Below are 13,411 nucleotides of genomic sequence, written 5' to 3'. Positions count from 1 at the left end.
GGTCCATGGGTCGCAAAGAGTCAGACACGAATGAAATGACTTAGCAAGCACACACATGCAATTGCTGGGTTATACTGGGACATGGCATGCAAATGTTCAATTTTATAAGATATTGCCAATTTTTCCCCTAAAGTGTCTGTTCCTGTTATGCATCTTCAACACTCGTATTAACAGCACCAGTCTTTACTCTGTTAGAGGTCCCCCAATGGCTACAGAAGTGAGGGCCCAATTGGCAGAGCATTCACTGCCAAGGTAAGGTCCCCAATGCCTTCCCTGCTGACGGAGGAGGTGGAGGGAGCTGGGGAGGGTAGAATACAAAAGAGCTCAACAGACCAAGGGTCCAAGTGGAGGTTGCCTTCCCTCTGCTATCAGTCAGACGTCCAGTGGGTTCTCAGGCCTGAGTTAACACATCACAGGCAAGGGCCCCTCCTGGGTCGGGAGAGGGTGTGGTGGCTCGGGGCAGGAGCATAAGCATTCCAGGGGTTTCAGGGGGTGACTTCCACTGTTAGTTGGGGGCAGGGGAAATCAACTAACAGTGACATTCAGGGAAGGTTTACTTTATTTCTTTAAGTCCCAGATCCCTTAGAAGCAAATTGAGGATGGAACAGGAAACTCAGGGGCCTGGTCAGCGAAATCCTCAGAGGGCTCCAAGGCAAAATGCCTTGCTTAGCATATCCAGAGTCCATCTACACACCTCCAGAGGGCCTCCCTTCAGCCAGGGCCGCCAGAAGGGGAAGCAGACAGCGAGCAGGCAGGTGGTCCCAACCAGGTCCCTGGAGGAGAGCAGCCCACCCCTGGATCCTTGCTGGACCGACTCCACCTGTTCCTCTGGGGAGAGGCACAGCATCCCCAGGAGAGGGAAGGGGTACAGGTGGAAGACGGAGAACCTGAGACGCTTGTCTCCAGTGAAGCGAAGCGAAGCGAAGCAAGAGCTTGAAGCTTCTCCACAGCGACGCAGCCCAGATAGCCAGCCCAACAGTTCTGCAGCTCCCAGGGGGGCCCCCACAGGAAGAGGACTGGCTGGCCTAGTCCGACTTTGGCATCAGCTCCTGGATGCTGAGTCTGGGCCAAAACTGCCCGTGAGGGCAAGGGGGGGTCGGGTGACAGCCTATATCTGGCTTCTCCTGGGCCGCCAACTGTTTGGCTTGGGGAAAGGCCCGTGCTAGGGTCAGCCCCCTGGCCCTGGAGGTGTACATAATGTACCTTTGCTCCAATGCAGGTATCTGGATGAGGAGGTGGGTCTATGGCTTCTCCTTCTGGCTTCGGAAATGGTCTCTGAGAGAAAGCTGGGGTGCTGGGATATTCCATCTGAGTTCTCTCAGATGGATCCTGGCTCTCTACTCAGGCATCATAGGAAGATAGAAAGTTCCTCAGGGCTGGATGGCATGGCTGCGAAAGGACCCTGGGGGAGGCCTGGCTCTAGCGCCATGGGGGTGGTGGTGGAATCTGTTAAGCAGTTTTCAGAGTATCTCAGGAATGGACTCCCATAAGCTCAGGTGGGAACCGCTGCCTCGGGCTCCATTTGCTTCTCCCTGGTCCTCTCCTTTAGCCCAAAGGCTGAGCCGAAACTGGAAAGGAAGTCGGAGTGCCAGCCAAGGAGCCACGGGGAAAGCGGGCCACAGAAAGAACTGATGATCCCAGGGATCGTGGATTTCGAGCTGATCCGAGAGGCAGTGAGGACGTCCAAGCCCCAAACCCCCAGTGCCTACCGCTTTGGTCGCCTCAGCCACCACTCCTTCTTCTCCAGGCACCACCCCCAGCCCCAGCACGTGACCCACATCCAAGGTAGGGCTGGGGCAGGCCAGGGCCTGACAGTGGGGGTCGGGGGGCCGCTAGAAAGGGAGGATCCAGCCACTCTGGGCCAAGCCAAGACCTACCTGGGGCAGGGTGGGGATTCCAAGGGCAGACTGCAGAGCCCTGCAGGATTTACGTCACTGCCGATTCCCCCACCTTACAAATCAGAGAAAGGGATGAATATTCTGCTCCAGAGCTGTGCTCTCTTCTCTGACTCAGGCCATTTCATCCACTCAGCTATTTGTTCATCAAAGATCTAATGAGTGTGAACTATGAGTCGGGCATGTTTTAGGTCCTGGCATTATGACCAAGCAAGACAGACAGTCACTAGTCTCACAGAGCTGGCCTTTAGTGGGGAAGAATAGGAAACAGATAAGGTGTCAGAGATCGGAAGTGCCAAGGCCTGACCAACAGCATGATAGTCGAGCAAAGACTAAGGAAGACAGGGCATGACCCATGTGGATCTCAGGGGGAAGATGTACCAGGCAGACAGAAGAGCCGGGACAATGGCCCCCAGGCAAGAGCCTCCTGTTGCAGAATAGTGAGGACGCGGGTGTGGCTGAAGCAGAATAAGGAGGAGGAGAAGTGAGATGCATTAGAGGCAGCGGGGCCCACATTGGGTGGGCCTTGGAGCTCACCGTGGTCATCCTTAAGCCATCTCACTGAGTCACATGGCAACCATCTGACTAACCATCAGAGGGTTGAGAGCAAAGAAGTAAGAGAAGGGCTCTGCTGGCTTCTGAATGGATAGTGGCTTAGACCAGAGAGATAGCAGTGGAGGAGTTAGTGGCCCTGCTCTAGAGAGATACAGAAGGCGAGGCCAACAGACTTGGCTGATGGATTAAAAATGGAGTGTGAGACAGAGAGAAGAGTCAAGCTGACTCCCAAGTGTTTGGTCTGAGAAACTGGAAAATTGGGTTTGCGCTGACTAAGATAGAGGAGCCTATAGACAGGGCCAGTGGAGGATGGGAAGGTTCGGGGTTTGGTCTGAGAAGCTGGGAAATGCAGCATGTGAGATACCTCTTAGAAGTCCAAGGGGAGGCAGGGTGGGGAAGCCCGAGGGGAGGTGCCAAGTAGGCAGTCGTGTCAGTTTCAGGCAGAGATGCAAATGGGAGTGGTGTTTGAAGAGTTGTGCTGAATGGGGGTCATCACAGGACCCTGGAGAGGCCAGGGAGGAGAACCTGGCATGAATCTGGGGACCCCAAGGTTAAGGGGTTGGGGAAATGAAGAGGAAGCAGCAGAACAGTGACTGGTGTGCTAGGAGGACCTGGGAGAGAGAGGGGTCCTGGCACCAAAGGAAAGTGTTCCAGGAGGAGGGAGTGAGACACTGCGGTTACGTCCTAACCTTGCTGCTCCCCAAAGCTTAACCATCTAATGATGCCATTGCATACATGCTAAGTCACTTCAGTAACTTTGTGACCCCATGGACTGTAGCCGACCAGGCGCCTCTGTCCAAGGGATTCTCCAGGCAATACTGGAGTGCCATGCCCTCCTCCAGGGGATCTTCCTGACCCCAGGGATCAAACCCACGTCCCTTTCATCTCCTGCATCAGCAGGCGATTCTTTACTACTAGTGCCACCTGGGAAGCCAATGATGCTATAGTCCCACACAGACCTGAGCCTGGAGGTTCCTCACATGTAAACTGTCTCTCACCACCCCCAGGCTGCCATGCACTCAGACCTGCAAGGCTGACCGATGGCATGAAGTTTTATCCAGAGAGTCTCGGCCCCTGTGGTTTGAGCCCAGGCCCTTCTCGCCACAGACTGTGGCTTAATGCCCTGCTCCCACTCCTCTTCTTGAAGCTCCTGCCTCTGTCTGCTCCACATAGTCTGTGCGCTCACACCAGCACTTCGTTACCCTGTCACAGAAAACCAGCGGGACCCCCAGATGAGGGTCCCAGGTAGCCCGGGTTCTCATCTCCTCTCGGGCAGTCTCACTATGTGACCCTGAGCCCATCCTTTCGTTGCCATGCTGTGTCCCCAGGGGTAAGGTCAGGGCGGTTGAGAGGCCCTCCCAGCCCTAGCCACCTCTGGGGTTGTGTTTACTGGAAGAAGTGGGGCTGAGTGCTTCCCTGCCCACCAGCCTCCTCCCATTTTCTTGGAGTTCTTGGGGTCCAACCAGGTCCCCTTTCCCACTGCCTCCAACCCTTAACAGATCTCACCGGGAAGCCTGTCTGTGTCGTCAGGGACGAGCTCTCTTTGGCCACCTCCCCTCAAGTCACACTCTTACCCGGCTACCTGATCAGGATGCCCACCATCTCAGTGCCTGTTGGAGACCCGCAGTCCAATCGGGACCCCCGACTTTATTCTGGTGGGTACTGGGGCCCTCTACCTTGGGGCTATACCTGTCCCCAAGGGCTGCCTGGCTTGGGCAGGTGCCTGAGAAGGAAAAGGCCGTGGCTCTTGAGTGGGGGTCCTCGGTACTCAGGAATGCACCCCTGCTTGGATCTGAAGTGTCTGAGGAGTCAGAACAAGCAGAGGACAAACAGATGTGGGCAACAGACATGTGACTTCCAGCTCTAGCCAGGAAGAGTATTGGAAATACTGAATTTTGTAACCTGTGTGCTCAGGCACCGGCCAGTCAGGAGAGTTAGCCACAGAGAGTGCTGGGGCAGCGTTTCAGAGGCCTCCACTTGGGCCAAGCCTCTCTCTTTCCCTGAAGAGCAGGGAGGATCCTGGAGAAGGGGCGGAGGGGCCCAGAAGGCTTCCTGCAGTCCCCTTTACCAACCTGGCCAGGAGCCGCTCAGTGTTGTAGCAACTGGCACAGCCTATCGACCGAATCTCTGCCCTGGCTTCATTTTCCTAAAAGAGGCAAAACTAGTCTGAATCACAAACATCTCGGTACACATAGCCAAACATTCTCCAGCATTTCCCAGTTAAGACACAGGCTGGGACACAAATGTCAGCAGCAAGCACACCCACCCATCCACCAATAGTGTAATTCCAGCTCCTTCCCTCAAGGGCATCACCTGCCCTGTGAAAATGCCCTTCCCTTTAAGATGCTGGGTGGGAGGGCAGGGAGGAGAGGAGGCTCTTCCACCTATCCCCCTTCCACACTCAGCACAACGGGAGGGTGCACGGGGAGACCCCCGGGATCAGTTGGCCAGATCTTGCCCCCTCCTCCCAGAGGCCTGGAAGAAGGAGTTGAAGGACCTAGCTTCCCGGGTGGCCATCTTCACCAAGGAGAGTGAGCTGAAGAGCAAGGAGAGTGAGCTGAAGAGCAAGGAGGTGGGTGCAGAACAAAGGAGCTGTCCAAGAAGAAATGAAATGGGCCCACTCCTTTGTAACTAAATTGCTCCCACGTGGTTCCAACCACACCAGCACAGAGCAAACCTTCTCAGGAGGGCGGGAGGCACTGCTGTTGGCAGAGGGGAGGGGTCCCTGAATACAACCCAAGGGACAAGGTCACAGTGAGGGTTCAGAGGACACAGTGTCCCTGGTGGAGAAATCCAGGAAGGGTTCATAGTTTAGAAGAGGACAGGGGGAGGCGTTCCTGGTGGAGGCATCTGGCACAGATGTTCATTCGCAAGCTAGAAAATCCAGGACATCGTCTTAGAAAACAGAGGGTTTAAAAGTACAGGAGATAAGTGGGCAGCATTGAGAGAGTTGTCGGAGGGGGGCCGACTTTGGATGTGGGCAAGATCAGCTTCTCTTCTGAACTTAGTTTCGTGTTTTACCTGACAAAGGGGTGGAGAATCACTGAAGGATTTCAGAGAGGTTGGGGGTAGCCTGAGTGCTATTTGCTGATAAACTAGTAAAGACAAGTAGGAGGCAGCATGAAGGTAGCTGGAACTGGTCCTAGGACAGGCCTGGCCCCTGTTGGCTGAGACTGGTCCTACCCTTGTCTTGGGCAGCAGAGTTCTCGTTCTCGTTCCATAGCTAACTCGCTGTAACACTCAGGGTAACTCAGCTAAGCTCTCTGGGCCTCAGTTTTCTTATCTTTAAAATGGGTGGTCCAGTGGTTAAAAATTCACCTGCCAGTGCAGGGGACACGGGTTCGATCCCTGGTCCAGGAAGATCCCAGTTAAAGAGTTCGCAAGCCACAGCTAAAAGATTCCCCATGCCGGAACTGAGACCAAGCACAGCCAAATAAATAAATATTAAAAATAAATAAAATGGGGAGAAGGATACTACCAGTCTTAACTGGAGTTCCAGGGGCAGGAGGTCCCAGGCCTCGTGCCCACCTGGCTCAGGAAGGTTTTCCAGGGCAAAGAAAGGATGCTAAGCTGTGGGGGACAGGTTTGGGGGCAGCTGAGCTAAGAATTAAGGAAGGTAGTGGGGGTCTTGACACAGGATACTATTTTCAAATCTCTGATGGGCTGAGGGGAGGGACCTGAAGGAGGGACTACCCAGGCAGGACTGAGGACTATGGGGGCAGCTGAACTTCAGTAAAATTCCTGGAGGAAGAGCAATGGCTATAAAGGAAGGGCTGCCCCCACTGGTGAGCGGGGGTCTAAGACAGGTTGAGGCCAGCCTGGTTGACATCCTGGGTCCCTGGCCTCCTTCCTCTTCTTTTCACCTTTTCCCCCTGCTTTTTCTTCTTCCTCTCTGCCTGGAGTCTCTGGCCACATTTTTCCCTAGCAGAAGGAGGAGCCTCAGCGGGAACAGGGGGCAAAGTACTCAGCAGAGACTGGCAGGCTCATCCCTGCTTCTACCCGGGTCATGGCCCGCCGCCACTCCCACCAGGGCCAAAACCAGCCTGCAAGCAGAGATGGAGGAGACCAGACCTTCCTCCTACAGGATCAGGAGCTGTTGGTGAGGTTCTGGGAAGGCTGGGGGCTGTGGACCCTATGGAGGCCCTCATCTGAGGGCAGAGAACTTGGTGGAACCTGCTCCCAGGCTCATGGGGATCCAACTAGGACCCTTCCAAAGTGCTTTCAAGTATTGCTTCTCCCAGGGAGAAGGTCTTGTCCCTGAGACCCTAAGACTAAAAAACCCCAGCTCTGGGAGTCAGGAGCCTGGATTCCAATCCCCAGCTGCCTCTAGATTTCTGTGTGAGCCTTTCCATCTTTAAGTCCTTTCCGTTCTAGGGACCTTAGTTCTATCATTTAGTCAAACTGGAAGAACAGATGCATTACCACAAGGTCTGGCCCCGTGGTGGTACTTGATGAGTTAAGGAAGGGAGCCACAGTGGTGGAATGAGAAGCATGGAGGTGAAGGCCCTGCCCTGTGCCTCCTCACCACACCCAGTGGGTTGCCCCCGCAGCCTGCAAGGCTGGTCCCAGCCAGGTCCCCACACTCTGGAGGGGTCTGGTCTGTGCTGCAGCGAAGCATAAAGACCCCTCCTCTGTGTTCGAGTTTCCCATTAGGGCCTGCGAGGCATGCAGGACTCATGCCAGTGGGCAAGGCAGTGCGAGTCTCTGTTCAGAGGTGCACGTGTTCTCTAGGAGAGGCCAGACTGTGGCCGCATCTTGACACCTGCCCCGTGACCAGCGCTTTACAGCACGCGGCCCCCTTGGAGCCTTACGACAGCTCTCAGGGAACAGACAGAGCAGACAGGGCAGGGATTCCCACCCCACAGATGAGGAGGCTGAGGCCCTGCCGGGTGATGGCCCGTGGCCCAGGTCCCTAGAGAAGGAGCGGCCTAGCAGGGGCTCAAACACAGTGCTTTCTCCACCATAGGGCGGCCTCACCTTGCCTGGAAGTAGGTTCTCGGGTCCTGTGGGGAGGGGGCACAGGGCAGGTAAGTTGGATGCGGAGAACGGAGGAGAGCCCCAGGCCAATGGGGGGTGGGGGTCGCCTCAGCAGGCGGGTTCCCCGGGGGAGAGGGTGGGCAGCCTAGCAGGCGGAGGCCTGGGGCGAGGCCTGGCCCAGTTTCAACTCTGCCACAGATGTGGCAGATCTGGGGAGACTGGCCGCCAAACACTGAGGGGACCCCACTTTCCTAGGACTCCAGGAGCTCCACCACCCACTGCAGGCCCCGGCTCCACGTGGCCACCGCCGCCGCCAGCAGCAGCCCAGCCTAGGGAGCCCCCGTAGCCCTCCTCAGACAGGCCTGGATCTCCTGCCGCGGACCCTTTACTGGAGGACGCAGTGGGGGAAGGGCCCTGAAGTAGCAAAGATGTGGGGGGTTGAGTGGGCTGAGGAGGCCCCTGGGAGCGAAGACAGCCCAGCCCTGGGCGGGAAGGGACTGCCGACTAAGTGGTGCACAGAACCAGCTGGCTACAGCCCTGAAGCCGTCCACAGGGACCAGCCCACCTCTTTGCTAACATCTCCAGACTCTGAGCTCGGGCGCTTCAGGGAGGGGAGGCCTGTGAGGTCCCTGAAATTCCCACACCAAGGACCCAGGCAATCGGGACTCGGTGCGTCTCTGAGGAGCTGACGGCCAGCTCTGACCTCGCAGTCCCAGCGAGGGACCTTGGGGTACAACCACACAGGGCTCAGGGATGGGGGTCCGAGAAACTGACTCAGAGGCTTCGTTCTGCCACAGCATCTCTGCCAGGTGGCCTCCTCAGACCCCTCGTCTGTCCAGGAAGGGGGTGAAGAACCTTCCTCCAGGGCTGTTGGCAGAGAAAGCTTTCTACAAAGTGTAAAGTCCATGCAGAGGGTAGGCAGGGACCATCGTGGGGGTTAGTCTAGCCAAGGATGTGGGGAGAGAACACTTTATGGGGAGGGGCTGTGCTGCCAGCTAGAACATGCTGTCCAGCCACGCTGACCCAGGCCTGTCCTCTTGCCCACAGATCCTGGAACTGCTTTCGCAAATTCTGCAGACAGACTCCTTGAATTCTATCCAGTTCTGGCTACTCTACGCGCCCGCCAAGGGTGAGGACACCGTCCTGGGCCCAGGTCCTCATCTGAGTGGAGGCTGCTGACGGCCGTGTCCTCTGGTTCTGCAGGACTTAGATGTCACTTGTCTCCCGTCCCATGGCCTTACACGGGGGCTGCTCCTCCTTTTTGGAGCCACTAACCTTTTCCAGCTAGACAGCATCACTGCCCTCTCCTCCGCATTCCTCCACAGGGTTTCTATGACACTGCTCCTTAGAGCGAACCCTCCTCCATTCTGACCATAGGATTCACCCCCTGGGAGGGAGACAGACAGACCTTAATCCACCACTGTGGGAAACGCACATGCACAGAGATGCAAATGCACACACGTATGTGTACACATGAATGGACATACACATTCATGCAAATACACACATATAGGAGCACACACACGTGTACACGTGAACAGACGTACACATACACACTGGGATGGTGAGTGGAGAGTGTATCTAAGTAGAGGAATGAGGAACGATGAGAGCCAGAGAGCTGATTGGACCAGAGGGGAGGAGGAAGGGGAGGAGGAAGGGGCGGAGGAAGGCGGGTACCCAGCAGGCTTCCCAGAGGGCCAGGGGTGTGATGGCAGGTAAACCAAGAATAAGGTACACACGAGCAGGTGTGTAAAGGTGTGGAAGGCTGAGGCATGCTGCACACATAGGGGCCAGAGAGATGCATGGCCCTCCCCACGGACTCCTGTGGGGCAGAAGAGCTGGAGGCCCTGCTCCTGCCCACCCCATCCAGCAGCAGGCCGGTGGCCGAGGTCTTGCCCCTGAGCATCCTCCCCCCAATCTCGGCTGTGCTTGCAGAGAAGGACATGGCACTAGGGCTCCTGCAGACCGCGGTGGCTCAGCTCCTTCCCCAACCCCCAGTGTCCATCCCAGAAGAAAAACTCCTGAACCAGCTCCTGGAAGTTCAAGACTCACTTCAAGAGAGGCCCCAGCTACCCTACAGGTGGGTTCATACCCCTCACCTGCCCCTCTGTTCCCGGAACTGCTCCCTCATATTCAGCCACCTGTCTGCCCAGGTGTGGCCCGAGGAGGCCCGGGGAAGGAGGCCAGAGCCTGGGCTGCCTGTGCCTGCACTAGAGGAAGGGGCCCCGCTCTCCCTGGGACCCCTGGTGCCACCTGATGGCTCAGAGGCTTTCTCTGCCAGTCCAGACTCCAGAGGCCTGCTGTGGAGGATATGGGGGGAGGAGGGGCAGTGACCTGTGTCACTTGTAGCAAAACAGAGATGGATAAGCCACACACATCAAGCTCTCCAGGAGCTCCTGGGCCTTGGGAAGACATAAGCAGAGAAGGAAGGGTAACATAAGGCAGGCAGAAGTAACTTTGTGCTGGTACTAAGTCCTCCAGATGGCTGAAAGAAGGATTAATGACAAGCTGAGCAAGGAGAAGATGAGGGGAGGCTGCACACAGCAGGGCAGCAGGGCCTGAGTGTCAGCCATGGGACCAGCGATCCTGAGTGTCCACTGTGTGTACCTGACCTGGCTGGGTGTTTAACACATTTCTAGCCCATGCAGCCACCCATGGAGGCAGTATGGCTTCCCATTTTACAGATAAAAAGACTGAGGCTCAGGACAGTTGAATGACAGTCCAAAGTCACCCGGGTGGGCAGCAGAAAAGCTGGGACTCATATTCGGCCTTGGGCTTCTCAGGTGGCGCTAGTGGTAAAGAACGCACCTGCCAATGCAGGAGACGTAAGAGACAAGGGTTCGATCCCTGGGTCAGGAAGATCCCCTGGAGAAGGAAATGGCAACCCACTCCAGTATTGTTGCCTGGAGAATCCCATGGACAGAGGAGCCTGGTGGGCCACAGTCCATGGGGTCACAAAGAGTCAGACAAGACTGACGTGATTTAGCATGCATGCAGACTCAGGCTTATCCAACTTCCCAGCCCAGCAGCACTCAGAGTCACCGAGGAGCTGGTTGGAGAGGCAGATGCCCAGAGATTGCCACATAGTAGAGTGGGGGTGAACATGGAGATGTGTATCTTGAACAAGCAAATGCAAGAGTAGGGCAAGTCAGGAGTGAGGAGGGCTGGGAAAGCCAGGAATTCAAAGCGATAGGGAATGTGAAATTTGGGAGTGGCTGGAGACTGGGCAGCCCAGAAGAAGGAGGGTGGGATGCAGTGCTGGCTTGAATGTGTTGAGGGTACAGGTGCTCGCTCTGGCCCCAAACTTGGTTTTCTTACCTTGAGACCAGTGGTAAGGCAACTTCACGGTGATCTTGGGCAAGCCACCTCCCATCTGTGAGCCTCAGTTTCACTCTTTTAAAAACCCCCTCTCCTAAAGTCATAGAGAAGAAACACTACATCGGGTGCATCAAAAGGCTTACTGAAGTGCAGAGCCTATACAGGATAGGAGCGTTATCCATGCTTGTCAGTAATTCACTAGGGCTCGCTAGGGTTCCCATCTACAGGAAAGCAGCAGGCCAAGGGAGGGCCAGTGCAGTGGCCTTTCTTGCATCTCCCTAGAGAAGGGTCTGGGTTCCTTGTGGCCACAGTGAGCGATGGTGCGACAGTTGTTGGGGGTCCTGCTCAGGGTGGGGCCATCCCTGGACAGATACCTGCTGGCTCTTCTGCCTTTCCCAGGGCCACCTTCCCCACCTCCCCGCCTGCCCTGTCACTCAGTTGGCTATCTGGCTCCAGCCTGACCTTCCTAGCTCTCCTTGTGTTGGTTTTAGCCAATCCCCGAAGAAGATGAAGACACCACCTCTATCAAAAAGCGAACAACCAGGTAAGAGTCCCACAGCAGGGCACTGGGGGGCTCACTGAAGCCCACCACGGCTAGATCCCTTGGGGGATTCAAGGACCCGTCTAGAGATGGGCCCCTGCCCAAAGACGCTGCTCATTTTATCCATCCATCCATCCATCCGCTCAGCAGATCCTTAGTACCCAGGTGCTAGTCTCTGGGGATCACTGGGGGAGAATTCAGAGATGGGTTCCGCTGCCTTGGAGCTTACATCCTAGGGAGAGACGTGCAGACCACAAAGACACCTGAGGGAGACGGTGCCACACGGGAAATAACAGGGCAATAGGAGAATCAGAAGGACTGTGAGTGGGGGGTGGCGGGGGCATGGAGAAGATCCCTTGAGCCAAGAGGCAGAAAGGATCCAACCCTCTGTGGGTCCAGGGAAAGCCTGCGACAAGGCTTCCGTTGCCAGGTGTGAGGGTGAAAGAGCAGGCAGGCAGACCAGGGTGGCTGGACCCTAGTGGGCTGGGAACAGTGGTAAGAAGTGAGGCAGGTGGGCAGGGCCAGCCCCCAGGGAAGGTCAGGCGTGTGGTCTCACGCAGGGTGCATGGGGTCCACTGGAGGGTTATTGGGGCATGGGGGGACCCCTCGGGCGGCCGTGTGGAGAATGGACTGTGGAGGTCCAGAGGTGATGAGGGGGGACAAGGGAGGAAAGGGGTGCCTTAGGCCAGGGCAGGAGGGTGAAGGGAGGAAGCTTGCAGGGAGAGAAGACAGGCATTGCTGACGTACACTGCTCTCCGCCCCGGACTGTAAGGGGTCCTGTGTGCCAGGGCGGTGTCTGACACAGAGTAGGTACTGTGCAGACAGTGACCTGGATGTAGTCGTGACACCCAGACGTAGAAGAGGGTGGAGGTGAGGCTGGGGGAAGGCAGTCAGTCCCTCCCAGCTGACCGGGGAGCCTGAGCAGAAGCCTGACCTGGGCACTGGGGCCTGGAGCGGGGAGCAGGGGTCTCCCCAGATCTCCTGGGCAGCTCCCTCACACTCTCCTGCCTGCTGTGTCCCCCATCCCCATCCCAGAGAACATTGGAAAAGCTCAAGTTCTTCGAGTGCACTCCAGCCAGAACCCAGAAGAGAAGGCAGCAAAGGCAGGGAGCTGAGGAGTTTGCGCCTCCCTCAAGAAAAGCCCCTGAGTTCGAAGACTCCGTCCCCGAGTCCTCAACAGCAGTACTGGTTTTCCTATCACATGGAGCCCATTAAACTACTGTCTTCCCCTTAAGAGGACAGTTCCACTCTCCCATTAGCAGGAGGTCTGTGCTTATGTAGTTTACTCCGGGAAGGGGGATGAGCTGAACCAAACCATCCTGACTCCCTTGGAGAGAGCCTCCCTGTGTGGGGCTTCCTTGCTTCTGTTTGCTTCCAGAGAATCAAAGGTCAAGGGGTGGACAGGGCTGTGCTCACCCCTGGGCCAGGACTCACAGGGCTCTGGGCAGATTAGCACAGAGGTGGGGAACTCACAGGCCACTTTAGAAGACTCATCCATAGCAACGACTGAATTCCTACCAGACATTGGGGCAGGACTAAAGTACTAGCTACTGATGAGCATTCTGTATCATTGTACGTACTTTATATGTGGTACTATATCTGATGCTCACCCAAAACCCTAGGAGGCAGAGAATCACTCTCATTTTCTAGATGAATAACCTGAGTGACTGTCAGAAAGGTGAATCAGCTTGCCCAAGGCCACATAATAAAGTGAGAACCCAGGATCCAAACACAACACATCTGCTTCTAGAATCGTGCTTCTATCTGCTGGACTCTGCTGCCTGTGAACAGTAACTCGCACCAAAAGTTGGGCTTACATTCAGGACAAGCATAGAGTTAGCACCATGGTGGTTGACAAAATCGAAAATGAAAGGGATATTACATAAATATGACCCAGATGCAGCTGGGGTATCTCTATCCTTTAAGATATAGAGAAGATGGCCCTGACTCTCTGGGAAGGCAATGTCTTCCTTGAGATTTCTGCAGACTTCTTGGTTGTGGCTGGGGGGATTGGCACTGAGTATTTACAATGTCATGGTCACTACGGCTCTGAGCTCCTGCTTCTACTGACTTGGTTCCGCCCACAGGTTGTGGCTCCATTCTACACTTCCAGCACCGCTGCCAT

At 55.9% G+C, this 13,411-nt stretch overlaps 1 protein-coding gene across 1 annotated transcript; it reads left to right on the top strand.

The window, feature by feature from the left end:
* Window positions 1-205: 205 nt before the first annotated feature.
* TBATA (thymus, brain and testes associated) lies at window positions 206-12,508 on the top strand. Its single transcript, XM_065919882.1, has 9 exons — window positions 206-252; window positions 1,550-1,785; window positions 3,950-4,105; window positions 4,922-5,022; window positions 6,376-6,549; window positions 8,475-8,556; window positions 9,363-9,507; window positions 11,237-11,289; window positions 12,322-12,508. The coding sequence occupies exons 1-9, from the start codon at window positions 206-208 to the stop codon at window positions 12,399-12,401; spliced, it is 1,074 nt and encodes a 357-aa protein (XP_065775954.1). The 3' UTR covers window positions 12,402-12,508.
* Window positions 12,509-13,411: the final 903 nt, after the last annotated feature.

The sequence above is a fragment of the Muntiacus reevesi genome, chromosome 2 (assembly GCF_963930625.1).
Source record: "Muntiacus reevesi chromosome 2, mMunRee1.1, whole genome shotgun sequence".
Lineage (NCBI taxonomy): Eukaryota > Metazoa > Chordata > Mammalia > Artiodactyla > Cervidae > Muntiacus > Muntiacus reevesi.
Note: the sequence above shows the minus strand (reverse complement) of the source record. Positions and strands in the feature narration are given on the sequence as shown.